General features: G+C 37.5%; 1 protein-coding gene across 1 annotated transcript in view; it reads left to right on the top strand.

Annotated features, from left to right (window-relative positions):
• Positions 1-21,292, top strand: part of HSD17B4 (hydroxysteroid 17-beta dehydrogenase 4) — a 71,422-nt gene that overhangs the window by 32,129 nt on the left and 18,001 nt on the right. Inside the window, exons 11-19 of the mRNA XM_006081110.3 lie at positions 2,385-2,491; positions 3,935-4,171; positions 7,197-7,248; positions 9,729-9,800; positions 11,666-11,769; positions 14,629-14,694; positions 16,678-16,747; positions 17,347-17,453; positions 18,390-18,476. Coding sequence (XP_006081172.1) covers positions 2,385-2,491; positions 3,935-4,171; positions 7,197-7,248; positions 9,729-9,800; positions 11,666-11,769; positions 14,629-14,694; positions 16,678-16,747; positions 17,347-17,453; positions 18,390-18,476 — 902 coding nt within the window. The remainder of the gene's footprint in view (positions 1-2,384; positions 2,492-3,934; positions 4,172-7,196; positions 7,249-9,728; positions 9,801-11,665; positions 11,770-14,628; positions 14,695-16,677; positions 16,748-17,346; positions 17,454-18,389; positions 18,477-21,292) is intronic.

Genomic DNA, 21,292 nt, shown 5'->3' with positions numbered 1-21,292 from the left:
TGTGGTATTTTGTGGAAGAGCCACACTCAAGGGGCCAAAGAGCCACATGTGGCTCGTAAGCCACAGTTTGCCGACCACAGAGTTAGGGGCATCTGGCCAACAGGCAGAGGTGGTTAGGGGCGACCAGGCAGGCAGGCAGGTGAGTGGTTATGAGCCAGCAGTCCCAGATTGTGAGAGGGATGTCCCAATTGGAGAGGGTGCAGTCCGGGTTGAAGGACCTCCCCCAACCTGTGCAGGAATTTCGTGCACCGGGCCTCTAGTAGTATATAAAATTTAAAGGAAAGATCATGAATTAGGGTTATTTCACAGAGAACTCTTTTTTCCCTCTTAGTAATTATATATTTAATGTTTGATAGAATAATATATCAGAAAAATGACTATTCTGTTTTTTTTCCTTAATAACGCTTAGCTGCCTGCTGGTAAATACACTGAAATTTTATTGTGCTTTTCCTCAATCAGATGATAACATAATTGTTATGTCATTAATGGTAGCATTTTCTATATTCTGTATTTTGATATTTGAGATAAATTTAGTCTATCAATAGCAGTTGCCTATCAATGTAAATGAATGAAAGGAAAAAGGAAGAAGTATATTAAAAACTTTCCTCTGATGTCAAAGTTCCACGTTATTGACTTGAAAGTATTGGACTAATATAAAGAAAAAGTTAACTAAATGAATTATGTTATTATAAACTAGAGGCCTGGTGCATGAAATTTGTGCACGGGTAGGGTCCCTACGCCTGGCCAGTGATCAGGGCCGGTTGGGGCCTTCTGGCAGCCAGCTGGGGCCTTCCTTTCCTGTCTGCTGGCTGCCGGCCAGGGCCTTCCTTCGTTCTGCACCACCCCCTGGTGGTCAGCACACGTCATAGCAAGCAATCGAACTCCCTGTCTCCCGGTTGAATTCCTGGGGGACACTTTGCATATTAGCCTTTTAGATTGCAATGCAAGCTATGTCTTGTATTTGAAGTACAGGTAGAAGAAAAAATTTCACATTTTTAATAGAATTGAGACCCTCTAAAGCAGTGGTCGCCAACTGGTAGCCTGCGGACCACTGGTGGTCCATGAGGTCCGAAAGGTTGGCGACCACTGGTTTAAGGAAACCTTTGGAGCAGCGGTTGCCAATCAGTGGTTCACAGGACCACTGGTGGTCCATGAGGTCTGAAAGGTTGGCGACCGCTGGTCTAGAGCACCTACCTGTATCCACTTCTCATTTTATAGATGATGAACTAAATCCCAGAAAAACTAAATAAATGTTCCAAGCTTTCTCAGTGTTTGAGCCATGAGTTAACTCAGGTTGTCTCACTCTGAGTGTGGTACTTCCAGCTTCATTAAGGTGACTTTCAGTTAAATAGCCCCCTCTAGGCGGCAGTCTGAGTGGGGAAGAAAGTATAGGACTAGTAGGAAAAATCCTCTCCATTAGTGTCACCAGGAAGGGCAGATGTCCCCGGTCCTCTCACATTCTGTAGTTTGGTTGTAGTTTTTCTCTGAGTTTAGAAGGAGGCCCATAACTCTAAGGTTTGTTAGAAAGGTCCCAGCGCCATTGGAATCGTATGGCATATGTGGTTGCTCCATGATTCTTCTTTATTAACCTTAAGACCCCAGAATAGCAGTTTCCAAAACCTGTGTGGAGGCACTGGTCAGAATGACCGTTTTGTCTGGAAGAATTTTTAGTACTATCTTCAGAGCTACTACTTGAACAGGGACCTAGGGGTAATCTTGGCATTGTTTGATCCTGGGGAAAGGGTGATGGTGGTCAGAGAAGGGAAATTAGTTGTCCCTCCACCAAACAGAAATTGCATGTCTGTGGATCCCACTTTACAGAGTTGTAAAATTGCTCAAAGACATTGCAAAGCTCAGAGCCTCCTTAGGGTCATAACCTGGGAAGAGCATGTTGGACAGTGTCTTGTTTTCAGTTGAAAACACCCAGTTATCTGTAGTCTATTTCAAAGTCTTTCACAACTTTTTCCCATAATAGCCTGACATTATACATTCAGTTCATGAGTGCCAGTCTAGAGTCTGCAGCAGACTTGCTGAACGTTATAGGAAAAATTATCTAGCATAGTGATTTTCAACCAGTGTGCCACAGCAGGCACACTGGTGTTCCTCAAGAATTTTTAAAGCATTGACCTCTTTTCCCTTAGACTTTCAAAAAAATGACAACAACCAACACAACTATAGCCGTTCGGTGTAAAAGAATCAAAATTATACCCATTTTTTTTGTCAGATTGGCAAAAAGTGTATTTTTGGTGTGCCGCAGAATTTTAGTAATGAGATTTTGTGTGCCATGAGATGAAAAAGGTTTAAAGTTGCTGATGTAGCACATTGTAGCTTTCTTTAGTCACATCTTTAACAAAGGCATTATTATTTTTGTTGTTATTTTTTAGAATCAACTGGCAGTATAATCGGAGTTCTAAGTAAAATAGATTCAGATGGAGGAGTTTCAGCAAATCATACCAGCCATGCGGCATCATCAAAAGCCACCTCAGGATCTGTAAGTAGGGAAAAAAGCCTAAAGCTGTGCCTTCTTGGGAGACCTTTTCCTGCTCTTTTTTCTTTTGTTTCATATAAAACATATTTTCCAAGCTATTCATCTGTTGTTTAATAGGAAAGATAAGTGACCAGAAAAATTTTCTTAAAATATTTATTAAATATTTATAAAATTTGAACACAAGGCTAAAATATTAAATGTAACCTTTACTTTCTCTTCTTCAGTATAACTAGGTGTCTTTCCCCCCCCAGAAGCATTGATAATCCTACGTTAGTCACTATTTTTCGAACTTATTAGAAAAGGCTAATTTATATAGTGCCTCTTCTGAGTCATTTCTTGTAAGGGAAAGCTTTGATAGAATGTACGTATTTTTAGAAACGTTTCAGCATGGCTGCAAGTAAAAAGCCTCGCATTGTGTCAGAAATTCTAATAGAATTGTGATTATAGCTCATGAAGTTTGCAGATTTACAATCTCTTGTACTTATCCTTAAAAAAAAACTTGTAATGCATAAATAGTAAGAAGTAAATCATTTGACACATGTGATTTTGGTGTTTTGTGACTCAGGCAGACATAGTGATAAAATTAACCATCTAATTTTAACGCTGAGAATGTGATCAGTTTATAAGTGTGCTTTTACTTCAGGATAGGAGTTGGCAAACTTCTTTAGTAAAGGGCCAGATAATAAAATATTTTAGACTTTCTGGACCACATACTATTTCTAACACATGCTCTTCTTGATTTTCTTTTTTTTTAACCACCGAAAAAATGTAAAAACCATTTTTAGCTCTCAGCATTGTTTGGCGACTCCTGCTTTAGAAGGAGTGATTGAAAATTGGGCATCATTCTTTTATAACCTCATATATGCTTTACATATTAGCTAGGCATATCATCACTAGATAGAAAACTACAACATCCATTTAGATAAGGTACATTCCTAGGAAGGAACTTCAGGTAAAATCTCATTTCACGTAAAGCCATAATGAGGCATTCTAATTTACAAGCATTAAGCAGTGGTTTGCTCATCTGTTTACAGTGAATTTTTATGTAATAGATATTATAGGGCAGTTCACTATTCTTACTTATAACAAATATGTGGTTTTTTTAAATTTAATTTTTTATTTTTGGGTAGCTAATAGTTGCTGAGTTAACAGGGCTTTCCAGCTTCAAAGATAGGAAAATTTAAAACGAGACATACTAACTGTTAGCAAGTAATAAAAATGTAATTACCTGTAAATGCAGTCCTTTTCCACACATTATGTAATTGGTTTCTATTTTTAAAAAATTAAATATCATGAAATAATTATAATACTCCATTAAATTCATTAAAATAATATTTTAATCACATCTTTTCAAAAACAAAAGTAGGTATGTAAGCAGTGAATAGTTTTGAAAAATTGAAGTTTTAAAGATGAGTGCAAAAATCATTTCCTACAATTGCCCCCTAGGGTGAAGCTGTTGGCTACACACTTCCTTCATTTTCTTCTGCCTACACGGAACTGGAAACTATTATGTATGCTCTCGGAGTGGGAGCATCGGTCAAGGAACCAAAGGATTTGAAGTTTATTTATGAAGGACATTCTGACTTCTCCTGTTTGCCTACCTTTGGAGTTATTATAGCTCAGAAATCTGTAATGCGTGGAGACTTAGTAGAGATTCCTGGGCTTTCAATTGACTTAGCAAAGGTATGCATAATAAGAAACCTTTATTTTGTTTTTTTTCTGTTTCTTTAAATATGGTTGATAAATATCATACCTTATGTGTGCGTGTATATTAGTAAAACAGTTTATAATGGTTGATTCAGGAATAGTTAGCATATCCTTTGATATTCTTTTTAAGAATAACAGAGAAAAGGGTTAGTAGTTGAAAAGGCAAACAAAAAGAAGCAGCAGTCATGTGCAGTCCCATAACCTTGACATAATGTTATTAATTCTCTCTCTACTATTTACTTGCTGTCTGACCAAGGGTAAATAACTTCTCTAAGCTTGTTTTCTTATCTGTAAAGTGGATATGATCATCATTATCTGATGATATTGGGAAAGGAGCAAGCCAGGCAATTATCCCGTGGAAGAGTATTTGAGGCAGAAAAAACAAGTGTAAAAGGCCCTGAGGCAGGTGCATACTTGGTATTTTTGGAACAGCAAAGGGGTCAATATAGCTGTAGAGTGAGCACAGGGGCCAGTGTCGCTGTGGAGTGAGAAGGCGGCAGTGGTGGAAGAAGAGAGCCTTGTAGTCATTGTAAGGATTTCAGTTTATACTCTTGAGTAATGAGTAGGGACATTAGTAGCACTTTGAACTGAGGGGTGATATGAGCTGGCTGTGTTCACTCACAGGCTCATTTTTGCTACTGTGTGAGGAATAAATTATATGGGAGCCAAGCATGGAAGCATGGAAACCAGTTAGGAGCCTACTGTAATAATTCAAGCAAAAGGCTGGATATGAGGGTGGAAAAAAGAAGTCAAGGATAAAGGTTTGTAGTCTGGACAACTGGGATGATAATATGCAGGGTGGAGCAAAAGTAGGTTTACAGTTGTTCATATGAAAAATAATACAGTAATTAGTAAATAACAATATAAGAATAAGCTCTGTTTCACTTGCAACTGTACACCTACTTTTGTCCCACCCTGTATACATATTATTTATAATTAATTATATACAACATATTTAATATGTATAGTAATTACATATGACATTACTATGTCTAATAAAATAGATATATGTAGTTACTTTAAGGTGGGGATAATTAGTTGTTTTCCAACAGATTTGAGATGCCTATCATACATGCAGGTGGAGTTAAAAAGTGGGCAGTTGAACATATGAATCTAGAGTTTGGGAGTAAGGTCTAATTGGGGTTTGTAGCATTTAAGTGATATTTAAAGACATGAAATTACCTAATGTGTGAGTATATGTAGAGAAGATCTTGAGTTTAGGGACCCTGCAGTGTTTAGTGGTTGAAAAGACGAGGAGAAATTAGTGAGAGAGACTGCGTGGGAATGGTTGGTAAGGTATGAGTTATGAGGAATATCAGGAGAATATGGTATTTGGAAAGCAAAGTGAATAAATTGTTTCAAAAAGGAAGGAGTGAACAACTGTGAGAAAGCTTTTGAGGTGGGGTTTATTTTATTCCTTGGAGTAAGGTTTAGAATGAGCCTATTGTTAATTGTTGAATCAGCTATGAGACCATTTCTGCAACTCCTTGATTGGAGAACCCATTTACTGGAGGTTCCATTATCCCATTGCTGTGTTGAACTTAGGAGAATACCCTTATTTTATTAAGAGTAGTTCATGAAGTTGGGAGGGAGTTGAGAAATGTGTGCCAAGCAGTTTGTTGTTTTAGTCACTCTCCCGTGGTAATTGCTGCAAACAGTTCTTCTGTTTGCATAATGTAAGAGCAAACAAAACGTTTCAGAATTGTCCCTCAGAGTTGAAAGGAATTGGAAATCAGAAATGGTGTTCAAAACCTGTGGCCTGGAATGATAGCTGTCTTGGCATTTTTTTTATTTTTATTTTTTGTAATCCTTACCCAAGGATATTTTTCCATTGAGTTTTAGAGAGAGTGGAAGAGAGAGAGAAAGAGAGAAATATTGATGTGAAAGAAACACATCGGTTGGTTGCCTTCTCCACATGCCCTGACCAGGGCCTAGGCCGAGGAGGAGCCTGCAACTGAGGTATGTGCCCTTGAACCCGGGACTCTTCAGTCCACAGACCGATGCTCTGTCCACTGAGCCAAACCAGCTAGGGCTGTCTTGGCATTTGAATCCCAGTCTTCCCAGCCTTGAGTTTCCAGGCCTTATGATACAGTAAGGCATCCTTCATTTGTCCTCCCAGCACTGCCAACCACCTAACCCTTTTTCCTCTTCTGGGTTCTGAGGAAGACTGGGAATTAAGCTGTCCCATGGCAGTGGAGTGTGGTCTTTGGAATATGCGGGCCAGGTTTTGTTTTTCCTGTCCTATTGTTTTCCTACATATATTTGGAGGTTAAGTGGCTATGAAGTTACAGTGTCCTTAGTATCTACTCTTTGTAGATAAATTTATAAGATATTATACTAAGGAAATATTGGCATTGGTAGTACTTTAATTTTGAACACTAGAGGCCCGACACATGAAACTCGTGCAAGACTAGGCCTTTCTTCTTCCGGTTGCTGGCACCGGCTTCCCTCTGGCACTCAGGACCCAGGCTTCCCTCGCAGCCCTGGCTTCGTCCGGAAGGTCGTCTGGAAGGATGTCCAGTCTAATTAGCATATTACGCTTTGATTATTATAGATAGTTTTGAAGGTTTATGTGTGTATTTTGGTTAAGTTGTTTATATTTGGTATGTGTGACCTGAAATTACTAGCGGTTGCCAATTCATTTTCATTCAATAGATATGTGTTGGAGACCCACTATGTTCCAGGCACTGGAAGTACAGCTTAGTTTAGTGTCTCCACTGGCAAATAATCCATAGTTATCAGTCAACAAGGATTTGTGAATGTCAAGAAAACACAAATAAAGATATCTTCTCTGTTCCAAAAGACAGTTTTTAGATTGGGGGACTGATTATTTCTGAATCATGTGTTTAAGAAGTAGGAGCCAAACTGAGACAATTAATTTGGGGGAAGTAGTGATGTGAGCATGTGGACAGTGAAATGTCACTTTTGATTAGTAATATCCACAGACAATACCCGTGGAAAAAGAAAGTCTGCTAATAAAACTTTGCTTATCCTAACATAGATTCTTCATGGGGAGCAGTACTTGGAGTTGTATAAACCACTTCCCAGAACAGGTGAGTTCTTGATATACTGATTCCTGTAACCACATCATAATTTTATTTTTTTAACTAACCTTCCAAACTGTGTCAGTGTGTTAAATCGGCATAGAGAGACCTAAATAAAGCTTATCACAAGTTATTTACACGCTTGTCAGCGATTAGACTAGGTTGCTATTAACTAGTACCTGTTTTGATTATCTTAAACTTTGTCCTTTAATAATTTCCTTTAATAAATTACTTCAAAATGCTAATAATTTATTTTTGTTGATGTATGTGTTACTAACAAATGAAAGGAACATTTTTGTGCATATGTTCTAACTTGGTGATTGTGTACAGTTATGATTCCTATTAACATGGTTCTTCATTCTTTTCTCAGGTATTTATATTGGTGCTGATTTTCATAAAGCAAACCATGTTAAAAGATACAAAATTTTTTGTATCTTTAATCATCTATTTTTCTCAATAATATCTTACTTGTTCATTTCACTTTATATAATGTAGAAGTCAGCAAGTAGCTAGAATCCTACTTTAACTCTTTCCTCAGTATTCTTATTTTACTAAAGAAATTATGAGACTCTTATTGCTTAAGGCTGAGTAGCTTTTTTTCAGTGTTAGTGGTACAGCTTAAGTTTCACACAGTCCTTTTTATCAGTTGTGCACAGTATGTGGTGACTGCGTTTATCAAATATCTGCTGGATACCTGCCACTTGTAAGGCGCAGTATTTGGTTTTAGATAATTTTGTAATCTGACTGCACATCAAAATCACCTGTTATTACATTATATTACCTGTAACTACTTGTAATAAACATTATAGGTGAAACATACATGATACCATTAGAACTTAAAATAGAAGGTTTGGACATTATTGGGTTGGTAATGAGAGTGTTCTCTAAGGAACTGATATGAAGAGAGATTTTAAAGGAAGATTTCAGCTAGGTATGAAGTGAGGCAAAGAAGGAAGGAAAGAGCTTTCCAGACATCCAAGGGCCTGTGTAAAGGCTCTTGAAATATGAGAAGCATAGATAATGGAGGAGTAAGGAAGGCCAGGGTGGCCGGAGAGCCTGGTGGTGGTGGCAGGGAATAGTATCACACAGATCATGTTAGGGAGTTTTGTATTTATCGCTATTTTATATTTATGGGACTGGTGGGGAGAGATAGTGGTGGTGTTGGGAAAAGCACTTTATTACATTGTCAGATTTGACTTTGGGAAAAAATCACCTGACATGTACGAAGCATGTTTTAAAGTTGGTCAGAGTGGATGTGCAGGCATCTCATTAAAAGTCTGTAGTGGTACTTCAGATGAAATGATGGCAGCTTGCACTAAGGTGGTAGAAGGATGGAAACAAGTGGGTGGGTCAGAGAGATTTAGAAAAGTGAGAAATCTGGATGTCATCCTTGGCATCTCTTTTACCACCTTTCACATCCAGACACTTACCAAGTTCTTTGGTCCTCTCCTTTTGGTACATCTGAATCCTATTTCTGTCCACCTCCACTTCTACTTCTTTGTTTAGTCTTAACAGCGGTTCTCAACCTGTGGGTCACGACCTCTGAAAATACATCCTGCATATCAGATATTTACATTACGATTCATAACAGTAGCAAAATTACAGTTATGAAGTAGCAACGAAAATAATTTTATGGTTGGGGGTCACCACAACATGAAGAACTGTATTAAAGGGTCGTGGCATTAGGAAGGTTGAGAACCACTGGCCATTTTCTCTTGTTCTCTTAAGTATTCTCTCTGTCTCCATTCTTGTTCCCTTGAGATTTATTCACCTCATTGCAGCCGTAATGTTATTTCTGCAATGCAGATGTGTTTGTAACTTCCCTATTAAAACCCCAGACTTAAGGATGAAGTACAAAATTTTAGTAGAATCCATCTTCTACCATTCTCCGCATACTCAAGTGTAGACACTACTTAGACTCTGTGAGTCAGGGGTGATGCTCAAGTTTCTGGCTTGCGCACCTTGGTGGGTAGTACCATTCATTTACATAGGGAACAAAAGAGAAAAGCAGGTTTGAGAAAAAGATGAGTTCACCCCCAGACAATGATGATCCATCAAGACATCGCCATGATGGAAAGAAGAGTCTGTAAAAGTACAGAGTGATTAGGGAGAAACAGTCCCATTGAAGCCAATAGAGTAGAGATTTGAGAAGGAATGGTGTAAATGGCACTGGTCATATCTTTAACAAATGTTTATTGAATGATTGAAAAGTATTATTTCTTAAAACCTAATTTATCAGAATTACTGATTCAAGTTTAGTGACTCAAGTGTTCTGACTGCCTCTAATGTTGAATTATTTAGCATTATAATGAAAATAATTTAAATCATAATTTTTAGTTTTGCTGAACTTATAATAGTGGAAATTATGTTAAAGTCTCTCATGTCTTAATATAATAACTTATTATTTTTAACACAGTCTACTTACTTATGGTCTTTAAAACAGTCTATTTATTTATTTATTTATTTATTTATTTTACTTTTTATTTTAGGAACATTAAGGAATGAAACAGTTGTTGCTGATGTCCTAGATAAAGGATCCGGTTTAGTAATTCTTATCGATGGTAACTAATTTCCAGTTCTTATAATAATATTGTTAGATTGATAGGTTTTATATGTAATATAGTACTTCACCATAGAAGTGATTAGTAAGAAGCTGTTTTAGAAAATAAGGAAGGAGGGTAAGAAGGAGTAGATTAGGATAAGGGTAGGGAGAGCGGGCCACTTCAGGGGATTTGAGATGATACAAACAAAGCACTGGAGAGCTGTGGCTGGTTTGGAGAACATAAGGAGAATTATACTTGCTGGAGTTAGTTTTGGACAGGAAGGAATCCATAGACAGCCCTCGTTGGTAATTAGGCGATATTGTAGAAATTGTTTTCTTTGTTAGCTCTTTGGAACTTGGAACATATTTGACCCCTGGATCACTCTTCTAAATGGTAGTTAGGTCCCTAAACTTGCACTTTCAAGCCTATTGAACTCATAATGTGGTTTAAACATTATAGCCACATCTTATTTGCAGTGGAAAAAAGATTATAGTAGTTTAGTAAATGTTGAAATACTAATAATTAAACATAAGCTACAGATAACACTGCTTAAAATTTATTTATTTTAAAGTTTAAGAACAAAATAAATATTTATTGTCAAAAATTTTTGGGAATAAAGGACAGCGGAAAGTTTAATATCTGATATTTGGAATATAGGTGGTACCATTTTTGTTCTAAACACATAGGAGGTTATATTGTATTTGCTGTTTTGGATTTGCCTTGTTTTTACTTAATAATATATTGAGAACATTTTGATGCTCTTAAATATTCTACTACATTGTTTTTGTTAACTCAGTATGTCATCATATGTTGATTATCTTTCTTTTTCCCCTTCCTCTCTTTTTTCCTCTATTTCTCTTTTTTAGATTTTCATATTTTATTGTCATTCCAGATGTTGGCCAGTATTTGGCTGTAATTCTCCCAGTTATCTTTTAGTCTTCTCGCCATCCTACCAAATGTAATATACCACAAAAATTCTGCAGGAACCTTAGCTTTAATTTTTACTATTTTCTCTTGACTGACTCCATTTATTTAACTATAGCTTGATAATATGTAATAATGTATTAGAATTTATAGATAAGTATAAATGAAATAGAATATCCAGTTTCTTATTTAATAAACAAAAATTTTTATTTTAAATACAAATTACTATGACCTTTTTATTTTTTGTTATAATTGGATTTTTTCTGTAATGCAGTTCAAAATCATGTTCCTAGTTTTCTAGAGCTGGAAACACAGATAATACTTAAACTCTTGCTAGGAAATGAGTCAGTAGAAAGAGGGACAGCTGTCTTACATTCATTCATTACTTGCTTACCTGTTTACTAACATGCTCACTTGTCATTTAATCATTGATTCGTTAATTAATTTAATAAACATTATCAGGTGCCTCTTTTGATCCCAGGTACTATTCTAATTGCTGGGAATATGATGATGAGCAAAATAACCATGATCCCTCCCTCCCGAAGCTTATACTTTCAGTCTCACTTATTTCCTCTTTTACATTTCAGGCTCTTTTTGAGTGCTTTGGCAGAATGTGTGGAAGTTTGAGTGTGAGGTTACCTGCGCTTTATAGAGGGATTGCTTGAAATGTTTGAGGTGGAGAGAATTAAAGTATGAAAGTTGGGGAGGTTTAGAAAGAGGGGAGAGAACCTACTATTTTATAGTCAAGTAAGGGTTGGTGAACATCCTCTTCTGTCTGTCTTCCAGAAACTGGTGAATTAAAATGAATGGCTCGTAACCAAGCTTAGACATCTTTAAATTATAAAACCTTTCAGTAATTGGATTTTGTTTTTTAACTTTTAAAGGAATTGTTGATCATATATTGGTTAATTAGTTATGTCTTTTGACAACTTAAAACATTTTTTTCATTTACTTTTCAGTCTATTCTTATTCTGGGAAGGAACTTATATGTTATAATCAGTTCTCCCTATTCCTTGTTGGCTCTGGAGGCATTGGTGGAAAACGGACTTCAGATAAAGTCAAGGTAGACTATGACTTTATAAGTAAAGTATATGTGTAGTTAAGGATCCTGATCTGTATCTTAAATTTTCCATTTTACCACGTGTGTAATTTCATGTAGTAGAGGCTCAGTAATCCACACTTCTTTGAATCAGAATATGTTCCTTGGATTTGAAATGCTGTTTATGTTTGTATAGTTTAATATATAATATACGTTACATATAGTAAAGTCTGGCTGAGATAAGTATAATGTACCTGAGATAATTATGGGTATGCTTTTACTTTCTTATACAAACTTTGTAGCTCCCAAAAGTCTTTAGAAAAGCTTAACACATACAAGGGACTCTTGTGGAAATTAAAATATTCATTCATTAAATAGCTTTAGCATTTCTCTTATATAAGGCAATTCTAGTTATTCTGTAGTTCTCAAATTCTACTTAAAAACATATTTATTCTAAAAATGTTTTAGAACTTGTATTTCACACTAATTTAACCTAGACTTCTATAATTTATGTGAGGTAATAAAGTTATACTGTAATAAATATTCTTCTGGAGTAGATAAAGTATTATTAAAACAACATTGACAGACTCCTTCTGGAATGATGGTGTGTGAGTTCCTTTGACCCTTTCCCTAGTGAAACAATCATAACTGGTAAAAATTATGTAAAAAAAAAAAGAAAGTTTAAAGTTGCTGGGAATTGTTTTAAGGGAATTAGCAAATGAAGAAATACCTATTCAAAATCTCTATCTTGGTAAGAACAGTGAGAATCTGGCATTTGAGCCATGATTCTCTCCTTCCTTTCTCTCCCTGGTTCAGCGTGGTAGAAGCTTCACTTCAGGCAGGTGCAGCCAACACCCAGATCCCTCTGCCCTAGTAGAAGAGTACTAGAGAGAACCACAGAATGAGACAGCTAAGTGGAGTCCTCATGGGTTCACATCTCTAAGACTGGCCCCAAAGACTAACTACCCCTGTAAAGACGCCTGACTGTAATTGGATCAGACCTTGGAGCAATTTGTGCCCCAAAGCATTGTTGAAAATAATAGAGCAGTCATCTAGCAGCTAGTGGAGCCCATCAGCTGGGTGTGATTCCAAAAGAGGCAGACAGTTTAGCATAGAGAGCCCTACTAAAACCACTGTCACCCCAGGGCAAGCTGCACCCTCTGAGGAGCAACATCAGGGCTGCACACTCTGGGAGAAATAGACTTATCTAAAATAATTTAGCCAAGTCATTAAATAATTAACACGTTAATAATAACAAGCTGTGAATGGGAGGGTGATTAGTATCCAGAGTTACTACAATATGTATTCTAAAATGTCCAGTTATCAGCAGAAAAATAGGACATGAAAGAAACAGGAGAGTATGACCCATGGATAAGAAAAACAAAGCAAAATAAAACTGGCAACAGAAATCACCTATGAGAGGGTTTAATAACAGAGACTTCAGAGCAGCTATTATATATTCAGAGAACTAAAGTAAACCCTGCTAGTAGAAGTAATGTATGATGACACGATTCATCAAGTAGAGAAAAGTCAATAAATAGAAAATATATAAAAAAAGAACCAAATAGAAGTTCAGCAGCTGAAAGTACAATAATTGCGATGAGGAATTTACTAGAGGGGCTCAACAGTAGATTTGATCTGGCAAAAGAAAGAATCAAAAAGGTTGAAGATCTATCTATTCCACCTATCTATGAGTATGTGTCAGAAGAAGGGAAAAAAAGAATGAAAAGCCTCAGAGAAACATGGGATACGGTCAAGTAGTGGGAGAGCAGAGTGAGAGGAGGGAAAGAAGCAGAAAAAAATAATTGAAGGAATAATGCCTTTGATGAAAAACAATCTACACATCCAAGAAGTTCAACCAACTCCAAATAGGCTATAAATGCAAAGAGATCTATACTCTTAGTAAAGTGCATTTAAAGATTAAATCAGTTTAGATGTGAATTGTCTAATTTTTATATCTATCCTCATCTTTTGCATTTGGAAAACAATCTTTACCTTTTTCTTCTCCGTGTTCTAGAGAATGGATCTGGTTATATAACTCCTTTCATTAAACAGGGAAATCATAATGTAGAGGAAGCTAGCAGTCATGAAATTTTAAACATTATCTCCTGAACATAAAGTATTAACCCCTTGCACTCCGCTGTCCCCTCTCAGGGGACATCGGAATTCTAGCATATCACTCGGATGTCCCCTCTCAGGGGACATTGCAGTTTATTAGTGATTACGGGGAATTGAGTTATTTCAACGCAACTTTTTGAGACATGCATGTTTCCCTGAAGTTTTATCTTGAAATGGCACAAGAAATTAAATCAAAATATCGTAAAATTACTAAGATATATACAAGAAATGTCAGCGGGTTTTGTGTCGGATTAAACAATAAACTACATATTCCCAATGTGGGACAAAGAAAACGGGACTGCATTGTGTGTTCTAACAGGAAAACACCTGGTGGCAGGCGTCAAACCACTTATTACTGTCAAACATGCACTAATCAGCCTGCAATGCATATTGGGGAGTGTTACAAAACATCATACTGTACAAAATTATAAACAATAAAATACTGTTTTTTTTTTGCAAATATACATTCCTCGATGTCACCCAATTCATATAAGTCCAATATCATTATAATACGTTACTTGGTTCCAAAATTATACTAAATAATACGAGGGTCTGTAAATGCACGTTTCCGCCGCAAAGTAGCGTTGAGTAGCTGGTAGCCAATGTCCAGAATGGTTTGGAGTGCAAAGGGTTAAAAAAAAACTTGTTATCCAACTTGCATATTTTATTATATTAAAACATAGTTGGTGATCAAATACCAGTTTGGGTTAAGAAAATAAAAGTTACTTTGTTGGTATTTAACATAAAATATTTTTTTTATTTCAGGAAGCTGTAGCCATACCTAATAGACATCCTGATGCTGTATTTACAGACACCACCTCACTTAATCAGGTAAGATTTTATTTTTTTAAAGTGTTAAATCCACCTGACTGCTGACACTTTTTAATTTATAACTCTTGACACCTTATAGTTTTCTGAGTCTAAAAGTAGTGCCTGTGTCCTTCAACATAATAAAAAATATATAAAATACTTGTGTGGTTAGAATTCATTCTTTCTAAATTTTTACTTACCAATTTTTTCTTTACTAGGTATCAAAATATAATATAAAATGGCTTTTCCTTAGTCTCTTCAAAGAGCATCATGCTTTGTTGGCGTTGGGGCGCTTGCCTTAGGAAGACTGCCATGCTTACTAGTGAAGAATTTCATAAGAGCTTTAGAGGGCAGGATAGAAAGAATAAAAAGGCAAATTTTAGTCATCCTTTTCTCCTTTGGGAAGGAAAGCCGAGCTGCATTGGTTGGAATCAGATTATATTATTCTAACTTTAGCAGACAGGCAAAATAAAGCATCTTAGAAGGGGTAGGTGATTTAATCTCTTTTGTTTGACATAAATAATTTGTTCTCTGATGGTGGATATAAAATGCCTTATCAGGTAACAAATTCTATGAGCATGTAAAGATTTATTTAAGAAACAAAAAGTAGCCACAAAGAGGAGAAAAACAACTTTGTTTTTGGGAGATCTGAAGAGTCTTCTCTGTAGTGGCCAGGAGACTAACCATGCAGAGATACAATAGAAAAGGCAAAGCTCTGAAGTTATGCTGTGAATGAGCATGTAATGACAGCAAATTATTTATAAAGTTCACTACTTTTTGATGCTAATTTTGATATACTGGATATGAGCACTTCTTCAGGATTTATGTTTTCTGGCAGATAGAAATACAGTTTTATGAGCCAGAAAGAATTAAGGTTGATACATAATTGTATTTTTTTTTCTGCACTATATAATCGGATGATGGAGAGAACAATATTTTTTTTCTTCAAATTAGTTTTTGCCTTTAAATGTTTCTGTAATGTCTGTTTCTAATCAATTTCTTAAGAATGTTCAATTAAAGCTTCATAGTGAAATCAATTTTTTTAGGGCACTAAAGAACAGAAAAAGCTTTAAGGTTTCACAGTGCAGAAAAACCACAAATGCTCTTTTATTCTTGGGTTACTGAAATAATAAAATGTATCTGCTTTAGATAAGAAAAACTAAATAGTTTCTAAGCCTTGAATTTCTACACACAGTAGAGGAATTTTTCTTCTTTTACTTTTTCAGACGAATAGAACTTTTTGTTAGCTTTTAGCAGCATTGGCTATTTTGCTGCATGACAAATATTAAGTTGACAAATATTTTTTGTATAAATAATGAGCTCTCATCATTTGTCAGAGATTCCTGACCATTTTGTGTTTGATTTAAAACACTCTATTTAGAAGGTTGGCATACATTTTGCTTTGTTAGAAAAGGCTGTAAACATTTACCTTATCTTTATTGTGTTTTAATGAGAGTAGATTGATGGATTTCTTTTTGTGAATTTCTTCTTAAGTAGTGGTAAACAGTGTTATAGATATAGTTCTTGGCATCCCTTCTTATTATTTGACAATCCTTCTCAACTGATTTCAATGTCAGGTTTTACAAAAATTTGCTTTAGAGTTAATTTTTTTTTTGTTAGAAATAGTTATTTGTTTTTTAAAAAAATATATTTTTATTGATTTCAGAGAGGAAGGGAGAGGGAGAGAGTGATAGAAACATCAGTGATAAAGAGAATCATTGATTGGCTGCCTCCTGTACACCCCCTGCTGGGGATCGAGCCCGCAACCTGGGCATGTGCCCTTGACTGGAATTGAACCTGGGACCCTTCAGTCCACAGGCCGATGCTCTATCCACTGAGCCAAACCAGCTTGGGCTAGAAATAGTTATATTTTAATCAAAGCTTCAATTAGGTACATTATAATGCATTTCATATACAATAACTAGCCCTATTTCCTGTTTTTCTTTTAATGTATTCTAAGAAAGCACTGGAAACTAGTTACATTTATAATTCTTCTCTGCACAGGCTGCTCTGTACCGCCTCAGTGGTGACTGGAATCCATTACATATTGATCCTAACTTTGCTGGTTTAGCAGGTGAGTTGCTAAAATACGTGCCAATGAAAAAATATTAGCTCAGTTATCTAAATAAGACTTAAAGACATTGCTACTATGACTTGTAGTTTAAGTAACATTTTAAAAATAGCCCTCTCATAATACTTTTATGCAAAGGATATTGAAAGGTAGGAATAGTGTTCCGAAAATGGTGTACTTGAAATTGAGATTATGGTGGAAGGAAGCTCCTGCTAGTGCAAGGTCTAGGATAGGACCATGTGAGTTAGTGTCTGAGTTATCATTAAGGTCAAGGTCATTGGAGGAGATAGCAAGAAACTGAAAGGTTTAGGGAAAGATTATCTATATACATGGATATTGAAATCATCATGGATGATTTCGTGGTTATAACCAAGCTAAACAAAACAATGCTTTGTGTTCCCATATCTCTAACATTCCTTATTTTTTCTTTATTTCATAATTTTCATCCAGGAGGTATTATTTATAGAATATTTTCCATGTTGCTTAAAATAGAAGGTATAATTCATTCTAATGTAGTTTGAAGATTATATTTTTGAAATCCTAAATTATTCTTGGTTTTTAAGCATGAAATGTGTCCATATCTAGCTAAACTCTCTTTTTAGGTTTCAACAAGCCCATATTACATGGATTGTGTACATTTGGATTTTCTGCCAGGCATGTTTTGCAGCAGTTTGCAGACAGTGACGTGTCAAGATTTAAGGCAATTAAGGTACACGCATATTATTGCATAATTTGAACATTAGTTATGTTTTTTTTCATTTTTAGAGAAAAAAACAAGATTTAGAGACTTTTTAAAAAATAAGTACTGTACTGAAGTAATAAACATTTTTATTACATTGATTTGGCAGTTAACACGTTTTCTCTTTGTAGCTAAAACTACCTCTATTACACATTTTTCATGTAAGGGTATCATATACAATTATAGTTTTAACATATTAATCAGATTGTTTTATAAAATAATTTGCATACATATATTAGCATATATGCTTTAAGAAAAACTTGAGATTCACCTTAAAATTTTTTTTCACTGTTTTGTTATTTGACATTAATTTAATTGAAAATGTTAAATGGCTGCATTTGAACTCTAATATGATGGTAGCATTTAGTTTTTGTACTTTTAAGTGGTTTCAAGTTTTCATCCATTATAAATTACAAAGAAAACTATCTCTGAACAATATCTTTGCATAAGTGTAAGTCAAAGGATACACTTTAAAAAAAGTGTAGTACAGTATAAAATAGCTCCCAAAGCTTTTATCAGCTTGTGTTCCATGTAGCAGTGAAAATGCATTTTTTTGATGCCTTGCCTTTGATAGTACTTGTTATTTTCATGCTTTTGATTTTATTTTAACGGTTTTACTGGTTATCTACATAGAACTACTTAATATAATTATGTTTCTGTTTCTTGGTTTGCCAGGATTAAACACTATTGACTCTGTACTTTGAAACACAAAGAATTGGCTTATATTAACTATATTCTTTCTCTACTTATTTATTCATATTATTTTTATTGCTTTATAAAATCAACTATATTTAAAACCTGTCTTTTCTTCCTTGTATGCTCTTTGACTTCCCTCACAATTTTTTCTCACAAGTAGAAAAGTTGCATTTTGAAACATTTTCAACCCCAAAACTCATTTTTTTGAAGGCTCGTTTTGCAAAACCAGTATATCCAGGACAAACTCTAAAAACTGAGATGTGGAAGGAAGGAAATAGAATTCATTTCCAAACCAAGGTATGAATATTGCTTTTTTACCCTCTTCACTCTGTCCTATAATTTTGTTCCATATTAACTTTTTTTTTTTTTTTGGTTATTACCAAAACAAAAAAAGAGACAAAAACCTATAAAATCTTTGTATAATCAGTGGTAACTTTTATTTAGAAATAAGATGCCTATGTACCTTGTTTTTTATTTTGTTTTATTTTTAAATAGAGGTCTGTGCACAAATTCGTGCACGGGTGTGGTATGGCTGGCCAGCCCCAATGGGGACCCATCGGGCTGGGCTGGCGGAGGAGAGGAGCTGTGGGCTGCTGGCTTGCCAGCCCCACCCCCAATCGGGCTGTTGGGGGCTGATCGGGGCCCGTATCAGGCTGGTTGGCTGCCGCATGCATGTCATAGCCACTTATTGTTCCGGTTGTTCTGGTTGTTCTGCCATTCTGGGCGCTGGGCTTTTATATATATAGATAACTGGTTCCTGTAAGTGTAGCAGTGACAAAGCTGTTCTGAAAATGCAACTAACCCTATCTTTTTGGCTCAAACAGTTAGGTTGTCAAATTGTAATCTTCAAAAAATTAAAGACGTGGCTCTGAGAGAGATTTAAATGAAAACATAACATAAATGTATTTAATTTCTTAATGAGGGAACTAATAAGCAAGATGGTAAAACTGGTTCAAAACAGAATTAGAACAACAGTGTGTTATCCAATAGGAAATGCATTCTAAAATAATTTTACTGATTTAGAGACAAAACTAGTTAATGTACTAAAGAATAATCCTCTATAATAATAAAAGCATAAAAGCATAATATGCTAATTAGACCAGACATCCTTCCGGGCGAAGTTGGGGCTACAAGGGAAGCTCGGGTCCCAGGTACCTGCCGGTGGCCAGAGGGAAGCCTGGGTCCCAAGTGCTGGAGGGAAGCTGGTGCCAGCAACCAGGAGAAGGAAGGCCTACTCTTGTACGAATTTCATGCAGCCGGCCTCTAGTCTACACTAATAAAAGAGAAACATGGTAATTAGCATACGACCGCTACCCTTTTCATTGGCTTATCAGTGAGTATATGCAAATTAACTGTCAGCCAAGATGGCGACCGGCAGCCAGGCAGCTGGAAGCGAACATGAGGCTTGCTTGCTCCAGTGACTGCGGACTCCAACGTTCCCCGCCTAACTTGCCGGCCTCTCAGCTGCAACTCTAAGCAACTATGTACTATGTTGCAAATAAGAAGCTAAACAAAACCCCAGAACCCAGCCGGACTGAAAGCCAGCCAGACCGAAACTTTGTATCGATGTTTTCAGCAGTGAGGCCTCAGAGCTAAAGCTGGCCCAGAATAAAAAAAAAAAAGAAAAGAAAACAAGGATCAATTGGAAGCTTCAGTCACTCGCCAGCCGGAAAACAGCCCTCAGCCCCTCACCCAGACTGGCCAGGCACCCCAGTGGGGACCCCCACCCTGATCCAGGACACCCTTCAGGGCAAACCAGCCAGCCCCTACCCATGCACCAGGCCTATATCCTATATAGTAAAAGGGTAATATGCCTCCCAGCACCGGGATCAGCGGAGCAGCGAGGCTCCTGGCACCGGGATCAGCGTGACAGGGGGCAGCGCCCAAACCCCCTGATCGCCCTGTGGCTCTGTGTGTGACAGGGGGCGGGGCCACAACCACCCTATCCGCCCTGCTCTGTTCGTGACAGGGGAAGGCACCCCAAATCCCTGATCAGCCCTGCTCTGTGCCTGATAGGGGGGAGCTCCCCAATCCCCTGATTGCCCTGCGTCTGTGTGTGACAGGGTAGACCCATAACCTCTCCATCGGCCCTGCCTGAGTGTGACAGTGGTGGCGCCCCAGCCCCCTGATCGGCCCTGCTCTGTGAGTGACAGGGGGCAGCGCTCCAACCCCCTGATTGGCCCTGCTCTGTGAGTGACAGGGGGCAGCGCCCCAAACCCCTGATCGGCCCTGCTCTGTGCGTGACAGGGGGTGGCGCCTCAACCTCCCCATCGACCCTGCCTTGAGTGTGACAGGGGGCGGTGCCCCAACCCCCCAGTCGGCCCTACCCTGAGCGTGACTGAGGGTGGCATCGCAACCTCCCGATCCGCCCTGCTCTGTGCATGACGGGGCGGCACCCCGACTCCCCAATCGGCCCTGCTCTGAGCCTGACCAGGGGCTGCACCTAGGGATTGGGCCTGCCCTCTGCCACCTGGGAGCAGGCCTAAGCCAGCAGGTCGTTATCTCCCGAGGGGTCCCAGACTGCGAGAGGGCACAGGCTGGGCTGGGGGACCCCCCTCCCCCCGCCCCCCGAGTGCACAAATTTTTGTGCACCAGGCCTCTAGTATATAATAAAAGGGTAATATGCAAATTGACAGAACGGCAGAACGACTGGTTGCTATGATGTGCACTGACCACCAGGGGGCAGCTACCCCCTGTCACAAAATACCACGTGTGGGCACGCATATACAGTGCGATTGAAACTTCATGGCCCATGCACAGAAGTCGGTATTTTGTGGAAGAGCCACACTCAAGGGGCCAAAGAGCCGCATGTGGCTCGCGAGCCGCAGTTTGCCGACCACTGGTCTAAGCCATCAGTCAGACATCCCCCGAGGGCTCCTGGACAGCTAAAGGGCGCAGGTTGGGCTGAGGAAACCCTCCGCTGAGTGCACGAGTGTCGTGCACCAGGCCTCTAGTAAAACCATATCCTTTATGGTTATGGTTTCTACTGGACAAAAATCACATGTATCTTAATCACACAAAAGTCCACAAATTAACACTTTATGTCACGAGTCAGACTAATTATAAATAACAAGACAAATAAAAGTGTATTTCCCTATAGAGTGAAGTAATTT

The sequence above is a fragment of the Myotis lucifugus genome, unplaced genomic scaffold (assembly GCF_000147115.1).
Source record: "Myotis lucifugus unplaced genomic scaffold, Myoluc2.0 scaffold_0, whole genome shotgun sequence".
Classification (NCBI taxonomy): domain Eukaryota; kingdom Metazoa; phylum Chordata; class Mammalia; order Chiroptera; family Vespertilionidae; genus Myotis; species Myotis lucifugus.
Note: the sequence above shows the minus strand (reverse complement) of the source record. Positions and strands in the feature narration are given on the sequence as shown.